The sequence below is a fragment of the Mustelus asterias genome, chromosome 14, assembly GCF_964213995.1.
Source record: "Mustelus asterias chromosome 14, sMusAst1.hap1.1, whole genome shotgun sequence".
NCBI lineage: Eukaryota > Metazoa > Chordata > Chondrichthyes > Carcharhiniformes > Triakidae > Mustelus > Mustelus asterias.
In genome coordinates this window covers 55,291,154-55,307,062 of record NC_135814.1, presented here as the reverse complement: position 1 = coordinate 55,307,062, position 15,909 = coordinate 55,291,154, and the positions used below count along the sequence as shown (strand labels likewise).

The window sequence follows — 15,909 nt, the reverse complement described above, 5'->3', positions numbered from 1 at the left end:
ACCTTTCGTGAGATGTTCAGGCTGAGAATGAAGGTGTTGGGGTGTTCCATGCATCAAAGGCTGAAGGAAACCTCAATTGTGAGAACTTGGCAGCACCTTAATCCTCCTGGGATCTTGTAGCTATCAGGTTGTCACAGGCACGATTGTCACCACCATGCCTGTGAAATGATATGTTAATGAGACTCGCCTGAATCCTCGACCTCTTCAGAGTCATCCCCTTCGATGTCCTTCTCATCCCAGGAGATGTCCGGCTCCTCAATGTCTCCCTCAGGCAACATATCCCCCCCCGCCTCCCTTTACAGCGTAGGGTTATGCAGGGTATAGCAAATAATGATGATGTGGAACATTATCTGTGGTGAGTACTGGAAAGCCCACCTGACCAATACAAACATGGGAAACGGATCTTCAGGAGGCCAATTATTTGCTTTATCAAGGAACTTGTGCAAAATGTGCTACATGGTTTCTTTCTTCAGCAGCAAAAGATGGACAGTGAACGTGTGTTATTTTGACAGATCTTCTGTGGTATACACTTTGTCCCTGAAGAGCCAACGCTCTAAGAACCATGGTCTCTCAAAGGTCTGGAACTCGCAAGTGAGTCAAGGTGCAAGAGTCATGAGAGCTCCCTGGGTACCTAGCACAAACATTAAGGATCTGATCACAACTTTGCTTGATGTTCAGAGAATGAAAACTGTTTCTATTTATGAGTCTCACTGGCTGTTGCCAGGGAATTCTCAAAGCCACATATGTGCAGTCAATGGCACTCTGCATTTATGGGATAGCTGAGATCCCTTGGAATCCCACAGCTTTGGCACCATAGCTTGCATCATCCATGCAAAACTACACGTAATAATAAGTTTTATTGAAAAGGGCATCTATGGCCTCTCTGATGCATTTGTGTGTTGCTGATTGTAAGGTTGCGCAGTTTCCCTGTGGAGCCCTAGAAGGGCCTGCTGGCAAAAAAGTTCAGAATGGCAGTTACTTTCAAAATAGTTGGCATGGGATGTTCTCCAAGTACTTATGATACTAGTTCTTCACAGAGGAGGTGATAAATTGAGCTACCACATCCCTTGATAAGCAAAGGCACCTGCAGCACTGTCTTTCACTCATCTCCATGTATGAGCTGTGACTTCTATATACCCTTGGTCGCACCATATGACTTCCTGATTTCTTCCACTCCTTGGGAGCATCTTGGACTTCTTGGGTCCCCACTGCCTCTTGCTACTTAAACTGATGTTTTTCCTGGAGCTGTGCCAACCTGCAATTGACCCTTCTCCTCATTCGAATCACATTTATCAACAACATAGCATTGCCTGCAGCCAACAATTTCTACTCTTTATATCTGTAAACAGATTGCAAATCCCCCTTGAATGGTCTCCCTCCAAGCTCAGCATCCGGTGTCAAGTCCTTGGCCTGCCCTATGTCATGGTATCCTGAGGCCACCCCTTGCAGGATAAGCCATGACCGGTACAATGAAAATATTTAGGCTTGCAATGTAGTTTCTGTCTGGTAGCTGTGGTCCTTGATTGTTTGATAATCCTGTCCTTTTCACATGGCTCTGTCAGGAACGGATCGGAATTCAGACTAACTTCACTGAAGCACCAATACTTAATAGATTCTGTTCTGAATGTGCACCTTTCGTAAAGGAATAGCGCTCATTGATTGGACATTTGACCCTCAAAATCAGTACTCAGCTGAGCCTTGTTCTCCATGACTTGAGCATGTAATTAATAGGATGCCCCTTCAATTAGCCCAGAATAATGGTGCTGAACTCCTCCCACGTGTCTTGAGACCCCTCCCACATCATTTTTTAAACTTGTTTTACCAACTTCATTATTAGTCATTGAAAGTGAACATAGCACTCATTGCTTATGTGTATGGGACCATATTCTAAGATCATGCCATCACCCACCAAGTTCCTCCCATCCTCTGCCATAGTCACCACCTCCTAATTCCTATTCTTCCTGTCACTTTCCAGCCTTCCCTCGTTACCCTTGACACCATCATTATCCACGCTGATATTCCTTTCTTCCCCAATCTCTTTAATGCAAATGTCCACATGCCCTTTATCGATCCAACCCCTCCCTTTCCCGAGTCCACATGCACCCTTACTTTTTGAGACCCTTCGCCCCACATAAGAAAGTCCAATACCCACTCCACAGCTGTTCTGTTGTGGAACTACAGAATCTAGATGCTGCCTTGCATGTAGCTGTGCCTTCTTTTTCCCGATACTATGACTCCAACCCCCAGAGCCAAATGCCTTAGTTGACTGACCACTCCCTACACACCATTCTGTGCACAACAGTTACTGCCAAGAATGGCCTGACCCACCCAAGACTGGGACCCAGACTTGCATGTCATGCAGAGTACTCTAACATGATCTGTACAGTGTCAGGACTGAATCTCATACATGGCCCCAACAAAGTGGCCTCAGCACCAGGATAATTTCTCATACATGTCCCCAACAGTGTGGCCTCAGCCTCAGAACATTTTCTTATAGCTACCCCCAACAGTGTGGCCTCAGCGCCAAGACGGTCTCTCAACTTTACTGAGACATTCTTTCAAATTTTACCACCGAATAGTCTTTCACTCTTCCCCTTTATTTCTCCCTATGCCCCACTCCTGCCTCTGTCTCACCCTTATCAGGTAATGTCTCCTGTGCCCAGCTTTGGAGCAGCTTGTGCTGCATGCACCCGATATAGCTGTGATATGCCCCTTCTCCTGCAGGCCAAGTGGGATAGAAACTACAGCACCCATGGCTGCGTACAAGTGATGTGAGCAGAACTCTGGAAATCAGAACCAAGGCCTTCACCTGGTGCCAACCATTTCTGTAGACTTTGCCAACCTTAAGTTGCAGGACAAACCTATAAACACTTCATGAACAGTCAGTAGAAAACAGTGAGCAACTAACCTGAAAGTAGCTGTCAAGATTAAGAATGAAAATTAGCTACTGTGTTCAGGCTGAAAATGACAACGCTACAATCAAGTCAGTAACCGATGTCATGATCTGTCAACTCTTCTTACTGACAGTGCATGGTCTCAATGCCCATGCTAATGTCATCATCAAATGCCAGCACCAGAAATGTGTACATACATCGTGGACACACAAGCACTGAAAATACAAGTGCTATGCACCCAAATTCTGTGGCCCAGTTAAATATGAGCAACTTGTGACTTTTTGGAATCTAATTTTGAATCAAATATTGTATTTGGGGGTGCATCACATCCTAATATTGCAAAACACAAACAATATTGCAGTTTTCCTCAGCTTTTTCAAATATGTGATGTAAAATTTTGGAAAGGTGAACAATTTGGCATCTTTGAAAGTTTTAAACTCAGATGTTTCCCATTATATTTCTCTCTGCAATGTTTGCTGTCTCAATGACTGCTTTATTACAGAGCTGGAATTGAATTCAAGGCTACTTAAAAGTCCTAAGGCCATCTTTTTATTAAGTTTCCCATCAACCTATTTTCCATTATGAATGGTGGCAGTTTCCACAGGGGATCATCTATTCATCTGTTGTAACTTTATTGGAAGAGCCTCACAATCTCAGAAAAATGGCATAAATAATTTTTCTAAGGTTTCTGCAGTACTCCCTCAAAGTTACAGTGGACAAGGGAGAGAACTAGTGAAAATTCATTATTCTGGAAAGCATACCTGTAGAGCTAATCTATTAATGTGGCAGTTGCAGAGGATACTACGTGGTCACATCAATTCTGTTTTTAATCCTGTATCATTAATATTGACATTTACATCTCTCCTCACTGCATCTTTCCCTAAAGTCTCTTTACCATGCAAGACACTATTCTAATCATTAATTGAATGTATGAAATGCCTGACTACAGCCTCAATAACTTCATACCAATTTCTATAACACATAATTTTGATTGTAAACATATACTTTTTAGGTTGTTCTGTGCTTCTCCCCAGTGGGTTTTGTTCTTCGGATGAGGGCAAGGAAATTTCCAGCTGTGGTGAACTGCACAGCCATTGATTGGTTTCACCCATGGCCCCAGACAGCATTGGAATCTGTAAGCCATAGTTCCATTGAAAAAATTGATGGACTGGAGGTAAGCTTATTTTGTGTGTGCAATATTGTGCAAAATTGTGTTTTCAGTTTGTCACCTACAGAATCATTTAACTATTAAATTAAAAACTGGTTTTGTCCCCCTTCCTAACATTGTAGACCCAATGAATGATAAATAAACCAACAGCTGATATTTTGTTCCCAAAGAAGAACAAATAGCACCTTGCATTGATATAATGAAATGGTTCTGATGTCATTACTAATTGTTGGGTTCAAACTTCAGTTTACCGGTACCCTAAATGGACAATGATATTTTATTTTTAAACTTCATGAGTTTATTTATTTTAATGGTGCACCAACAATTTAAAGCATTTATCAAAATATGTAACTAACAACCAACAATTTTGCAAAACGGATTTTTTGTAAAATTAGTATACTAATACCCACTATTCAGATTTTTTCCTGGTATAGCAAAAGAGTTAACAGATTTGTCTTTGTGCATTATAGAAACTGATACTAAAATATTTCAGTTATTAATTTCATTGGGAATGAAGCTTTTGTATTTATAACTAAATGCTCATACCAAGGTGACACCTCTGGATGCTTCTGCTCGTGTAATAAATCTTAATATGGCTTCATTTCATATAAATGCAATTAATTGCAATCTTCCTCTCTGCTGTTTCACACACGGAATTTAAAAGTTCAACCTCTGAAAATCCTTTTCGTAGCCTATGCCTCTTGTCTTAAATGCATTGTTATAAACATTGAAAATCTAAGTTTTTATATTAGATATTTAGACTCATTTGTGCACTTATAGACTCCAAAGAAATCTCAGTGCTATTGTACATTGATTATGCACCATGCAGAGTTTTATGCTGTACTGAATTTTATATTTACATTCCTAAGAAATGTAAACGCTTATTTTCTTTAGTGAAGTTGCATGTTTGTTAACTTTATTTGCATTCCAATAAGATAATTTAAATTTATTGCTTGTCAGGCTTAAATTGACCCCATATTTTTTAATAAGTCAAGAAGAGTGACAGTTAATTTATCTAAAATGGGAGCATATTGTCCCAGAACATATTGGACCTGGAGGCATGTGTTAAAGAGTTTTTTAAACACTTTTTTTTAAACACTTATAATACAGTGTGCATTAGTGTGAAAACTGACTTTAGAATATCCCATTAATGACGCAGTGATCAGTTACCAATGGAAATAAATAATTCATGATGAAGGAAATTACTCTAATTAGCAAGCAGTTGAAGTCCTTTGATAAAACCCAGCTCTAATTCCGTGAAGGGCAGGAAGTGCTGTCATCAGTCAGCCCTGAAAAGATTAGCATCTATTATGAATGAGGTTAGGCACCCTAGTGAAGCCATGTGTGTCCTGGAGACAAACTTAATATGTTAAAAAACGGGACATAGTTAGTCTCACCAACACACCATGACTCCTGCTGAGCCATTGTGTATAGGTACAAGCACACAGCCACAGTCTGATCATTCTTTTCCTGTCCATCATTCTGACAACTGTGAAAATACATTTTCCATGCAAAGTAGAAATAGGGCAAAAAGTATTTGTTTAACAGCATGGCATGTCAAAGAGTTTGTTTGATTCTTCAAATGAGATCTTTGAAATGAAGCTTCTTATTCCAGAAGTATTGTGTTTTTAGTATTGGAATGCAAAATGTACATTTGCAGTAAAAATATATTCCACATTTTCCTTGAAGTAGATGAAACATTTATATTTTTGCCATTATCTATAAGAGATATATTCTGGCTAGTTTGTGTAATTTTCATCTTTGTTTTGTGGTAGTATATATGTCAAGTTTTAAGTTTTATAATGTAGTTTGGTTTTATAAATTCCATCTCTGAAACCCTAAACTTTTGAAATGGGCCATCAATTTATAATGTATTGATACTGCAGGCAAAATATTTGCTAACACATTGTTCAGTCATAAGATACCTATTGAAACAATATCTTTCCCCTGCACTCAGAATTAAGGATTAGATAAATGTTAATATATTTTGGAATCATTTCATGCAATTTCCATTAAAAATACCTAATATAGTAATGACTAAGTTAAGTATATTTATAAATGCAAATACATACATATTTCATTGTTACTTCAAGCACATCTACTCAGTCTGACAGCTATTTTTTAATGTTTTATTAATTCATACAATTAACATTTATTCTGATCAAATTTAGCTAATATTTGCAGTGCTGTGAGAAAAGACTAACATAAAAAGTATTAGGTATATTTCTAAATATTCTAATGTAGTCTATAAATGCTGATGTATGGCATTTTATAGTTATAATAAATATTTCCCCATCATTTTGTCTTCTAGCCTGAAGTGAAATCTTCTATTGGTCAATTTATTGCTCATGCACACATCTGTGTGAATGAAGTTAGTGTGAAGTATCAGCAAAATGAGAAACATTATAACTATACCACCCCAAAAAGCTTCCTAGAACAAATTAAATTGTACCAAAACCTGCTGAGTAAGAAAAGAAGAGAACTAATGCAAAAGAAGGAGCGACTGGAGAATGGTCTTCAAAAACTACTAACCACAGCTTCACAAGTGAGTATTTAAAACAAAATTGTCATGGACATAATTGCACAGCTGAATGGATGAGAAAAAGGTATACTTTGTATTTACAATATTTAGCAGGGATTAAGTAATAAACCGTGATTTATATTGCCAAACCAAAAGTAAAATCCGTTACTGTTTATCACTGGTAGTTTTTCTCATGTGTATTTCTCTCATTTGGGCATGTAGAGAAATATGTAACTTTGAATACAGCCATAGAGGACTGAAAATAATTAAAATGTTTCAACCAATACACAAAGGAATGTTTTACCGTTCCCAAATACCAACTGCTTTTAACTTTTTGACCCCAAAGATAATGGATTGTATTATTATATAATAAAATTTAAAATTCAGTTATCGTAGTCTGCTTTTTACATTTTAAATAGTGCATGTCTTGGTTTTAATTATCTAGGTAGAAGTTCTGAAGGCAAAGCTAGCTGTTCAAGAGATGGAACTTCACCAAAGGAACAAAGACGCTGAGGCACTGATCACCAAAGTAGGGCAGCAGACTGAGAAGCTGAATCAAGAGAAAGCTATTGCAGATGCTGAAGAGCAAAGGGTACATGCATGACTGGAAACAGTTTGTCCAACAGAAATTGCAAGAATATAGATATTTAGAAACTAAAAGTTGCTGAGATTTTGAACATAGTTCATAAAAATTGCATACATCTATAATTTGTTATTATTAAAATGGTTTCCAGCCAGAATTGTTATAAAGTATAAGAAAATGCCTGTGTCGTGGGAGATGATCGAAGTGCCCGCCAAAATACAAGTGTAAAAATGTTTAAGATTATACTAATTGATCAGTTTTTTTGAAGAGTTGTTTAAAGGCACTTCCATAAATCACCTATTATTTCCATTGGAGTAATATTTAAAACCATATTTTGAAAATTTGCATTTCTAAAAACATAAGAGGATTAAAAACAACATAATGCAATGTTATAATAACATCTTTTTAGTCAGAAAAATTAAACCCATTTGGCAGATTTACAATGTTATTTTAAGGCACTTTAAAAAGAAAGTAACAAAAGCTATTATATGATTTTCTTAAAAGTGACTCCAATAACTTGTACTACTAAGAAGTTTAACTTTAAACAAAATATGATGAGCAACAGTATACCCTCTAATTGCTTCATTGACAAAGTATCGTTGCAGGTGACTGATATTCGAGCTGAAGTGTCAAAGCAACAGCAGCAATCTGAAGAAGACCTTGCTAAAGCTGAGCCTGCACTTCATGCTGCAAATGCTGCCTTGAACACATTAAACAGGGTATGAAGATCAGGCTGCGATATTTGCAGGATGTGATTTATTCACATTTTTGTAAAATAATAAGTTTTTCTTTTTGTATTTATAGTCAAACTTGACAGAATTACGAACTTTTCCAAATCCACCTGCAATCGTTACCAATGTCACTGCTGCCGTTCAGGTGCTTTTAGCTCCTAATGGGAAAATTCCGAAAGATCGAAGTTGGAAAACAGCTAAAATATTGTTAAGCAAGGTAATATTAATTGAATAATTGCATGATACTATTAAATCAATTTTTTAATCAAGACTTTCTTTGTGACTTAAGTATGATACTTATAAAAATAGAATAAGCAATTCAGCATTTTTAAACTTGCACAGGAGTTCAACATGTTATTCATTTTCTTTTAATCTGTGCTGCATTTATAATCAGATTTTCATGTTGCAACAAAGAATTTGGTTGCAAATATAATGCCTGCCATTTATTTTACTTTATTAATGAAAAATGAATCACGAGTAGATTTATAGTAGTATGTGTTGAGAAGTAATTCACCGATTTATTTTTTCATTATACAGCAAAAATGTAAAATTCAGATCACATATTTATTTCTGCTGATAAGGCCTGCAACCTTAATATGTGAAGAAAATTTACTAAATATCACATTGAAAAATCTTTGGTCTGGAAACAAAATCATTAACAGACAAATTATTCTGTGCAGTCATAATCACAGAATTTTATAATTGATTCTCTTCACACCATAGGGATGCTGATAATTGATTCTGCATAAGATGACTAGCATATTGATTTATGTTTTCATGAAAATATGAGTTAGCATGTTATAACAGAACTGCTTGGTACAAAATAAAATTTCTGAACATTCTATATTTTAGACTTCATATTTGATTCTTTATAATGTCAAGTTCATATACACAATATCTAATTGAACAAAATCCCTGGTAATGTCTTGATATAGGTGAAATGCGACTGAATATTCATTTGCTTTTTTCATAGTCAGTGATAGTATGGTCAGTAATTATACGTTTTGTTCATTCATACTTTTTGCATGTTAAAGGATTTGAAAATCAGATTAAATTTCAAGCTTAAGGTGAATCTGGCAGTTTCTTCTCAATGCATACATACTGAGCTCTGCTAAAACGTATAATTCTGGTTTGTATCTAATTTGAAGTTAACAGATATGGTGCGAACCAATTTTTTTCAAATGATGCAGTACATGGGGTGCACCCCCCCCCCAACTTCATCAATATGTATGGCCAATGTCTCATTGTCACACTTTTGTCTAGTATCATCTTTCTATTCAATCTATTGAAATGTACAATTTTAGGTTTCCTAAGAACAACATTTAACACAATTTTCAAACTAACAAATACAAATAAAACCTGCAAGGGTCGTTACTAAAATACTTATATGGTTAACAAATATCAGACTTAATGCATTTTAATTTAATCAATTTGATTTACATTTCTGTCTAACAATGTAGTTCTGTATGCTTATCCCTGGGGCTAGGTTTTGAAACACATCTGTAATCATTTTTTATTGTAATTACTCATTCCCATCATTAACGATAATTATTTTTGATCCAGCCTTATTAAGTAGAGTAAACATCAGTACTATAGCCCTGAAAAGTGAAATACACAGCATGTCTTTGTGTTATGTCCCTACAACTAAAAGAAATTAAAACAAAAACAGACATCATTAAGTCAAAATTAAAATTACAGCAAATAGAATTTACTTTTTTGTCTAGCAACCTTAAACTGCAGTTGTTTTGCAGAGCCCCAGCCCAACTCTCAAGAGTTTGATGCACATTTGAAAAGCCAAGCCATCCTGTTGGCTCCACCTCACTAAGCATTGCAATGAACCCCATGACAAAGAAATCCTTGCCATTCATGCTTACATCACCATTCAACAAGCTCCATTCACCACACTGCTTTTTTAAATTGTTTAGGACAGCATTATATGAGCATTACTTGTCTTATAGCAACAAAACTGCCAAAAGTTAGTTTACAAAGTTCTCTTCAGGAGGTACCTGGAGATTGCACATAAGTGGCCTTGTATCAGGATCGTGTAGGCTGTGGTTTTACGACTTAATGCACTCAGGAGTCAGATATGAAGTCGAACATAATCTGCAATTTTATATTGATGAGCACTTTGCATTGACATTGGTAGTATAATGGTGGCCTTATTTGCTGGAAATCTAGCTGCATTGACAATAATAGGTTAACATTTTTAAAACAGACTAAAGTGAAGACAGTCTTAAAAGTCTTTCACCATGTTAAAATATTGTTATGAATTTCAGAAAACAGATGCTTATTTCGTTTTGCTTTATTTGGTATTCTGCATGTGTTTTTGGACAGAGGACAGGGAAAATAAAGTTAATTTTATGCCATTCAAATGATTTTTAAATTTTGTTTTAGGTGGATGATTTCCTCCAGGCAATTGTTAACTTTGATAAAGAGCATATCCCTGAAGTTATTATCAAAACTATAAAGGAAGACTATCTCAAAGATGCTGAGTTCAATCCAGAGTTTGTGCGAACAAAGTCATCAGTTGCTGCTGGACTCTGTGCTTGGGTTATAAATATTATTAAATTCCATGAGGTAGGGAACTTGAGAGCCAATTTCCAGTTTTCACCAAAATCTGTTTTCTCAATTTTTTTGGCTTTGCTTGAATCTAATTGTGAGTTTTAATACATTTTTTGTTGAAATAGGAGCTGAGTTTTGTGGTTAAGGGGAAGTCCCACTGTCAAGACTGCAAACAAGACATCCCCATGTTGGAGGGCAGTGGGACTCAGAGTAAAAAGTTGCTGGTGGCAGCCAAATTAAAGGCCACTACCAAAACTGGTGTTGTATTAAGGACATTGGCCTGCCCTCAACAATAAAACGGGCCCGAATCCTACAGCCATTCACACACCCTGCCACTGCTGCCAGCGAAAATGGAGAATTTGGTGTTTCGTCAAATCTCCAGTCACTGCAGCGGGACCAGAGGATTCTAGCTGCAGGTGTGGTCGGAGAATCCGGCCCAGGATGTTTCAATTGCAAGGTGCCTCTGAAGAGGGACAAGTGTGGTTGGTGAAAGCAGGGCTAGCCACTGACAATTGGGATGTGGGGTTGTCTCAGTGGATATACAGTGCATTTGTCACAGGGGCTATCATTGCCACCATTGGTTCCCTTAAAGGAAGCCCCCTTCATTCCCCCCCCCCCCCCCCTCCATCGGAATCTACTGGGAGGTTGCTAGTTTTCATTGGGCAGTCTGCCCATGAAGCACCTGGCTCACCCAACATGGGAAACGTGTCTGTAGAGGTAGAAAATGGCCTTTAGTTGGCCAACTTTCCTGCCTCTGGCAATGTGGTATGGCAGAGTAAAGACGTGAGTTTCCCTGACACCTTCCCTGCTGTTCTGCTAGCCCTTGGGACTTCCAGCCTGTCATCAATGGGCCAGGAAAATTCAGACCAATGGTTACAGAGTTTGCATATATTCACCACCTGTCAGTATCTCCTCCCTAGTTAATGGGACCTGGTGTGTTACTTCAATGTTGCACTGTTCACAATTGCTTTTATGGGTGAATGATTAACAGTTGCTGTACTGATGACTTGCTCTCCATCTTCCTCCTCTAAATTCAGATATTTGCATCTTAAAATGCATCCTTTAATTGGGTGAGCTGAGGGAAGACTCCAGATAGAAAACAATGTAATTAAAATAGTTAATTGTGATCATGTCACAGTGCCTTTCAGTGAGTTAATTTTACGTTTACTGAAGTAAACAGCAACTCTAATTTATTCGATCTACTGGCATTGAACTTAAGTGTTTTATCAGAAGGAAGAAATAATTGCAGATTCTATAGAAGTGTCTAGGTAATATTTTTTAGTTACAAATGACATAACATAAAATAAGCACCTTAAAAGGCGATTGGCCCAGATTTTACAGCCAGTCCAGTGATGATCAAATTCGCCATTCATTACACTTGCAGTCCATAGATGTTTCGGAGCTGTTGTATGGCGATATATAGTCATAAGAAATCTGATATAACATTGTGCTCTTCACAGGGAATCTGGGATATATGTAAATATGTGCCTCCTCAACCAATCAAATTGAAGAATCCTTACTAAGACATATGGGCAGGAATTTTATTTCAGCAGACCGTCTGGCAGCAGGGGATGGGAGTTGGACAGGGCGGGCAAGGAGGAGAGTTGCGGGAGGTGGGTGAGGGCAGCAGTTAGTCAGGAACTCATTAGTTTCAGCAGCTTTGCTGTAGATGTTTAACACAGCCACAGCATTTCTGGGGTTCTGACAAAGTAAAGCCTAATAACTCAAAGGAATCCCAGTATGGAGTCAGAATGGCTACATTCTGCATTTTCTCTGTAAGAAGAGGAATGATAGCAGGAAGAGATAGGAAAGTTGTGTCACATCCCTCCATTGCCACATCTTGTACTGGTTCTCTGACTCTTCCATGGAGGTGCTGCTGAAGGATAAGGATCAGAAGATCTGCAGACAGAATGAAGAGACCAGCCATACCAACCAAACAGACGTGGCTGGAGGTATCAAAAGTTGAGACCAGCAGGAATGTGGCTCCTCACAGCTGGATTCAGCCAATTGAGACCCTTACTTTTTTTGATTCATTCATTCGTGGGACATGGCCATCACTAGCTGACCAGCATTTATTGCCCATCCCTATTTGCCCTTGGAGGGCAGTTGAGAATCAATTACATTGATGATGGATGTCCGGAGTCACATGTAGGCCAGACCAGATAAGAACAGCAGATTTCCTTCCCTTTGGGTTTTTCCGACAATTGACAATGGTTTCATGGACATCAGTAGATACTTAATTCCAGATTTTTAAAAAATTGAATTCAAATTCCACCATCTGCCGTGGCAGGATTCAAACCCAGTTAGCCAGAGCATTAGCTGAGTTTCTGGATTGAAAGTCGAGAGATAATACCACTTGGCCATCACTTCCGTTTAACTGGTCAATTAAAGACCACTTAAAGGGCCTTATCCTATCACTGCTGGTATTAACTCACCTGGAGCCGGGCCTGTCGCCATGCAGCATGTATGACAGCTGCTATTCTGGAGACAGCTTGTCACATTCAGGAGGGATATTCCTTGAGCAGAGGGACTCAGTGACTGATCAAGGGATTGGACATTGGGCAGGGCGTTGCCTGCTGGGAGCCAAACCCCTGCCGTTGCTGTTGACCCACTGCATCGTCTCTCCATGATACCCACCGCACAAAATCCATCCCCCTACCCACATCCCTTACTTTATCCTTGGTTGCTTCGTGATCCTGGGACTTGGGTATGGGGGAGAGGTGGGGTGCTGTTCCAGCAGCAGCCACAGCCTCCTTCATAGCTCTGCTAAGCACAAGAGCTGCCAGCCCCTCATTATCTCTGGGTGCTTGATTCCAGAGGAAGCCTTGTCATTGCCTGATTGGCAGGTAGTTTGGCAGGACCATCCTGAAAAGAGGCAGAGCAGGTCTCTTGCCTGCTCTTCAGTCAGCTGACAAAACCCCCGACATTGCAACAAGATTCTGCCCTAGGATAGGAAAAGGCACATGAGAACTGGCATTAATGGAATGCAAATGGGTGAATAGTTAAGTTTTGAATGTAATACAATGAGTGTTTTGAATAAAATTATTATGAAACAGTTTCTTGTTGGTGGCTTTTATTTCAGGATTTGGGCCAACAGAATATTGTGATAGTCTGCAGCAGATGGATTGAAAGGTTAGGAATTATGGAACAGTTGTGATGTTAGGATGATATCAAGGAACTGGGCTCCTGAGAATTCACTCCCAGATAGACCTTCTGGAGCGAAGGGGCTAAAATACTTCCCCTCAGACTCCTCCCCCTCTTCCTCTTTCTAGTCCTACTCCCCCCCTTGAATTAATTGCTCAATGTCTGGTGGCAATGGGTGTTCCCTCATAGTAGTTAGATTGTGGAGAATGCAGCAGACTATGGTGAATTTGATGAGTACTGGAGGGTGCCCAACTGCGGGGTCCAGCCAGCAGAACAGTTAATCAGGATGCCAATGGTTTTTCCTCATATTTCCTTGCTATTGCACGGCTCTCATTATAGTTGCACTCTCCGCCCATGGTTGTATGGTGGAAGGGAGTGATTAGCCAGTTGTACAGCAGGTATCCCTTGTCATCCAACAGCCACCCTTTGGAACTTTGAGATGGCCCAGAGATGATGGTAGATATGGCTGATTGTCACAGGATGAAGACATCATGATAGCAGGCATCCAGCAAGAGGATCATCTGGGCATGTATATCAACTGGACATTGATGGAGTGGAAGTCCTTGTGGTTATGGAACATCTCCCAGTTAACATGTGGAGCTCACATAGACATGAGTGTCCAGTATTGCAGTCTGCACAATTGGGAATGTTGACTGCTTGGCAAATCCACATGCTCTCTCTTCCTCTTTCTGTCTCATCAGTGCGAAGACCGTGAAATTTCCACTCCCTCTATACAGGATCTCTGTCACTTCCCTGATACAGTGATGGACAGCAAACTGTATTTTTTATGATGTCACCTACTCCTAACTGGAAGAACCCTGGTGTGGAAATTCAGGATGACAGTAACTTTACTAGTCTTGACAGCAACATCCTTGCCCTGCTATGCAGCTGCAAGTCAGGTTATGGGAGATGGCACTGTTCAGTGACCACCTCCTTGTTGAAACACAGACACCTCAAACATTGCTCCCTGCTCCTATCAGAAATGAAGAGAAGTATCATATAAAGATCCTTGGTGGGTAGTACCTTCTATTGAGAGCCATTCTCCTCCTACCTCTGAGCACTGTTTGCCCTGTGCTCCATTTCCATTTCATTCTGCAGCACAAGGGGTACTGCAACCATAGTCACCATTACTGAAGTAGGCTTTCACCTGATAGGCCAAACAACTCCTCGACCACCTTGTCAGAACCCAGCACCATTCTTTGAAAATCCAAAAGGATAGTTCCTCCAACAACACAACACAGTACTTCCATTAATTCTGAACCAGCAAAAATAAGTCAAAAGTACCTCATCTTGAAGTTAGATGGCTAGTCCTTTAAATAATGCTAACAGGGATGTCCTTTGTGCAACTGAATTCTACTTCAGCTGGCAGTGATTGAGAGTAAACTGAACTCTGCAGTCCAAAATGCCAGGTGTGCGCCATGTCAGTATTATGGGCTGTTTGATATCACTATCCATCACTCAGCATACTTCCCTGCACACATGGCCATCTGCATTGGAAGAAGTCAGTAGTGAATTGCCGACTTTATTCAGTTCAGGAATTCCATATTACCAGCAACAGTAGTGCTATGAAAGGCCATTTCACATTCTTTATCCCTGTAACATGTGTGAGGTGGAAGTGCTTGATAGTGAAACAGAGTAAATGTATTCCATTCCCACCACTTAATATGCGTCACCTTGAGCTACTAAATTCACTCCAAAATGCATTTTAAAAGTTGTTTTGAAACAACCATTAACCGGGTGTTATTCTATATCTGTTCAATTAATACCAGTGAAATTTGGAATTAATACGGATGTCAATTTTGGTTAAATGTAAGTTATTAAAATTTAGAGTTTTTTCTATGAAATCAAGCTGCTAAGATTAGTTTTGATGTGCTATATTTTTAAAAGTGCTTCCAATTTATTTTATCATTTTGTTAAATAAAATCATTTTGGTCAAATTTCCCTTATCCTTTGACAACTTTATCTGAAGTAGTTGCAACTGAACTTCAAAAGGTTGACAAAATGTAATGAACTGTAAAGAGTTGTAAATATTTCCACTTATAAACAATATTGACCAGCAGATGGTATATTACTTAGAATCCGTATAGACCCGGAGAAGGTGTATTACGGTAATATTTAAAATATATATTTTTAACCAAGCAAACGTACTTGTTTTAGTCATGATTGAATACTATGCAAGAGAACATATGTCAACTGAAAATTTCACTGCTGTCTTGAATGTTATCATGATGTATTTTGCCAGCAGTAGTACATCTATCATAGATGGACTTAAAACTTACACAAAATGTACGTTCTCATTAATGATG

The 15,909-nt window shown here is 38.7% G+C and overlaps 1 protein-coding gene across 1 annotated transcript in view; it reads left to right on the top strand.

Moving 5' to 3' along the window:
- dnah9l (dynein, axonemal, heavy polypeptide 9 like) overlaps positions 1 to 15,909 on the top strand; it is a 509,143-nt gene that overhangs the window by 364,530 nt on the left and 128,704 nt on the right. The window contains exons 55-60 of the mRNA XM_078227708.1: positions 3,907 to 4,068; positions 6,374 to 6,607; positions 7,029 to 7,175; positions 7,772 to 7,885; positions 7,971 to 8,114; positions 10,292 to 10,474. Coding sequence (XP_078083834.1) covers positions 3,907 to 4,068; positions 6,374 to 6,607; positions 7,029 to 7,175; positions 7,772 to 7,885; positions 7,971 to 8,114; positions 10,292 to 10,474 — 984 coding nt within the window. The remainder of the gene's footprint in view (positions 1 to 3,906; positions 4,069 to 6,373; positions 6,608 to 7,028; positions 7,176 to 7,771; positions 7,886 to 7,970; positions 8,115 to 10,291; positions 10,475 to 15,909) is intronic.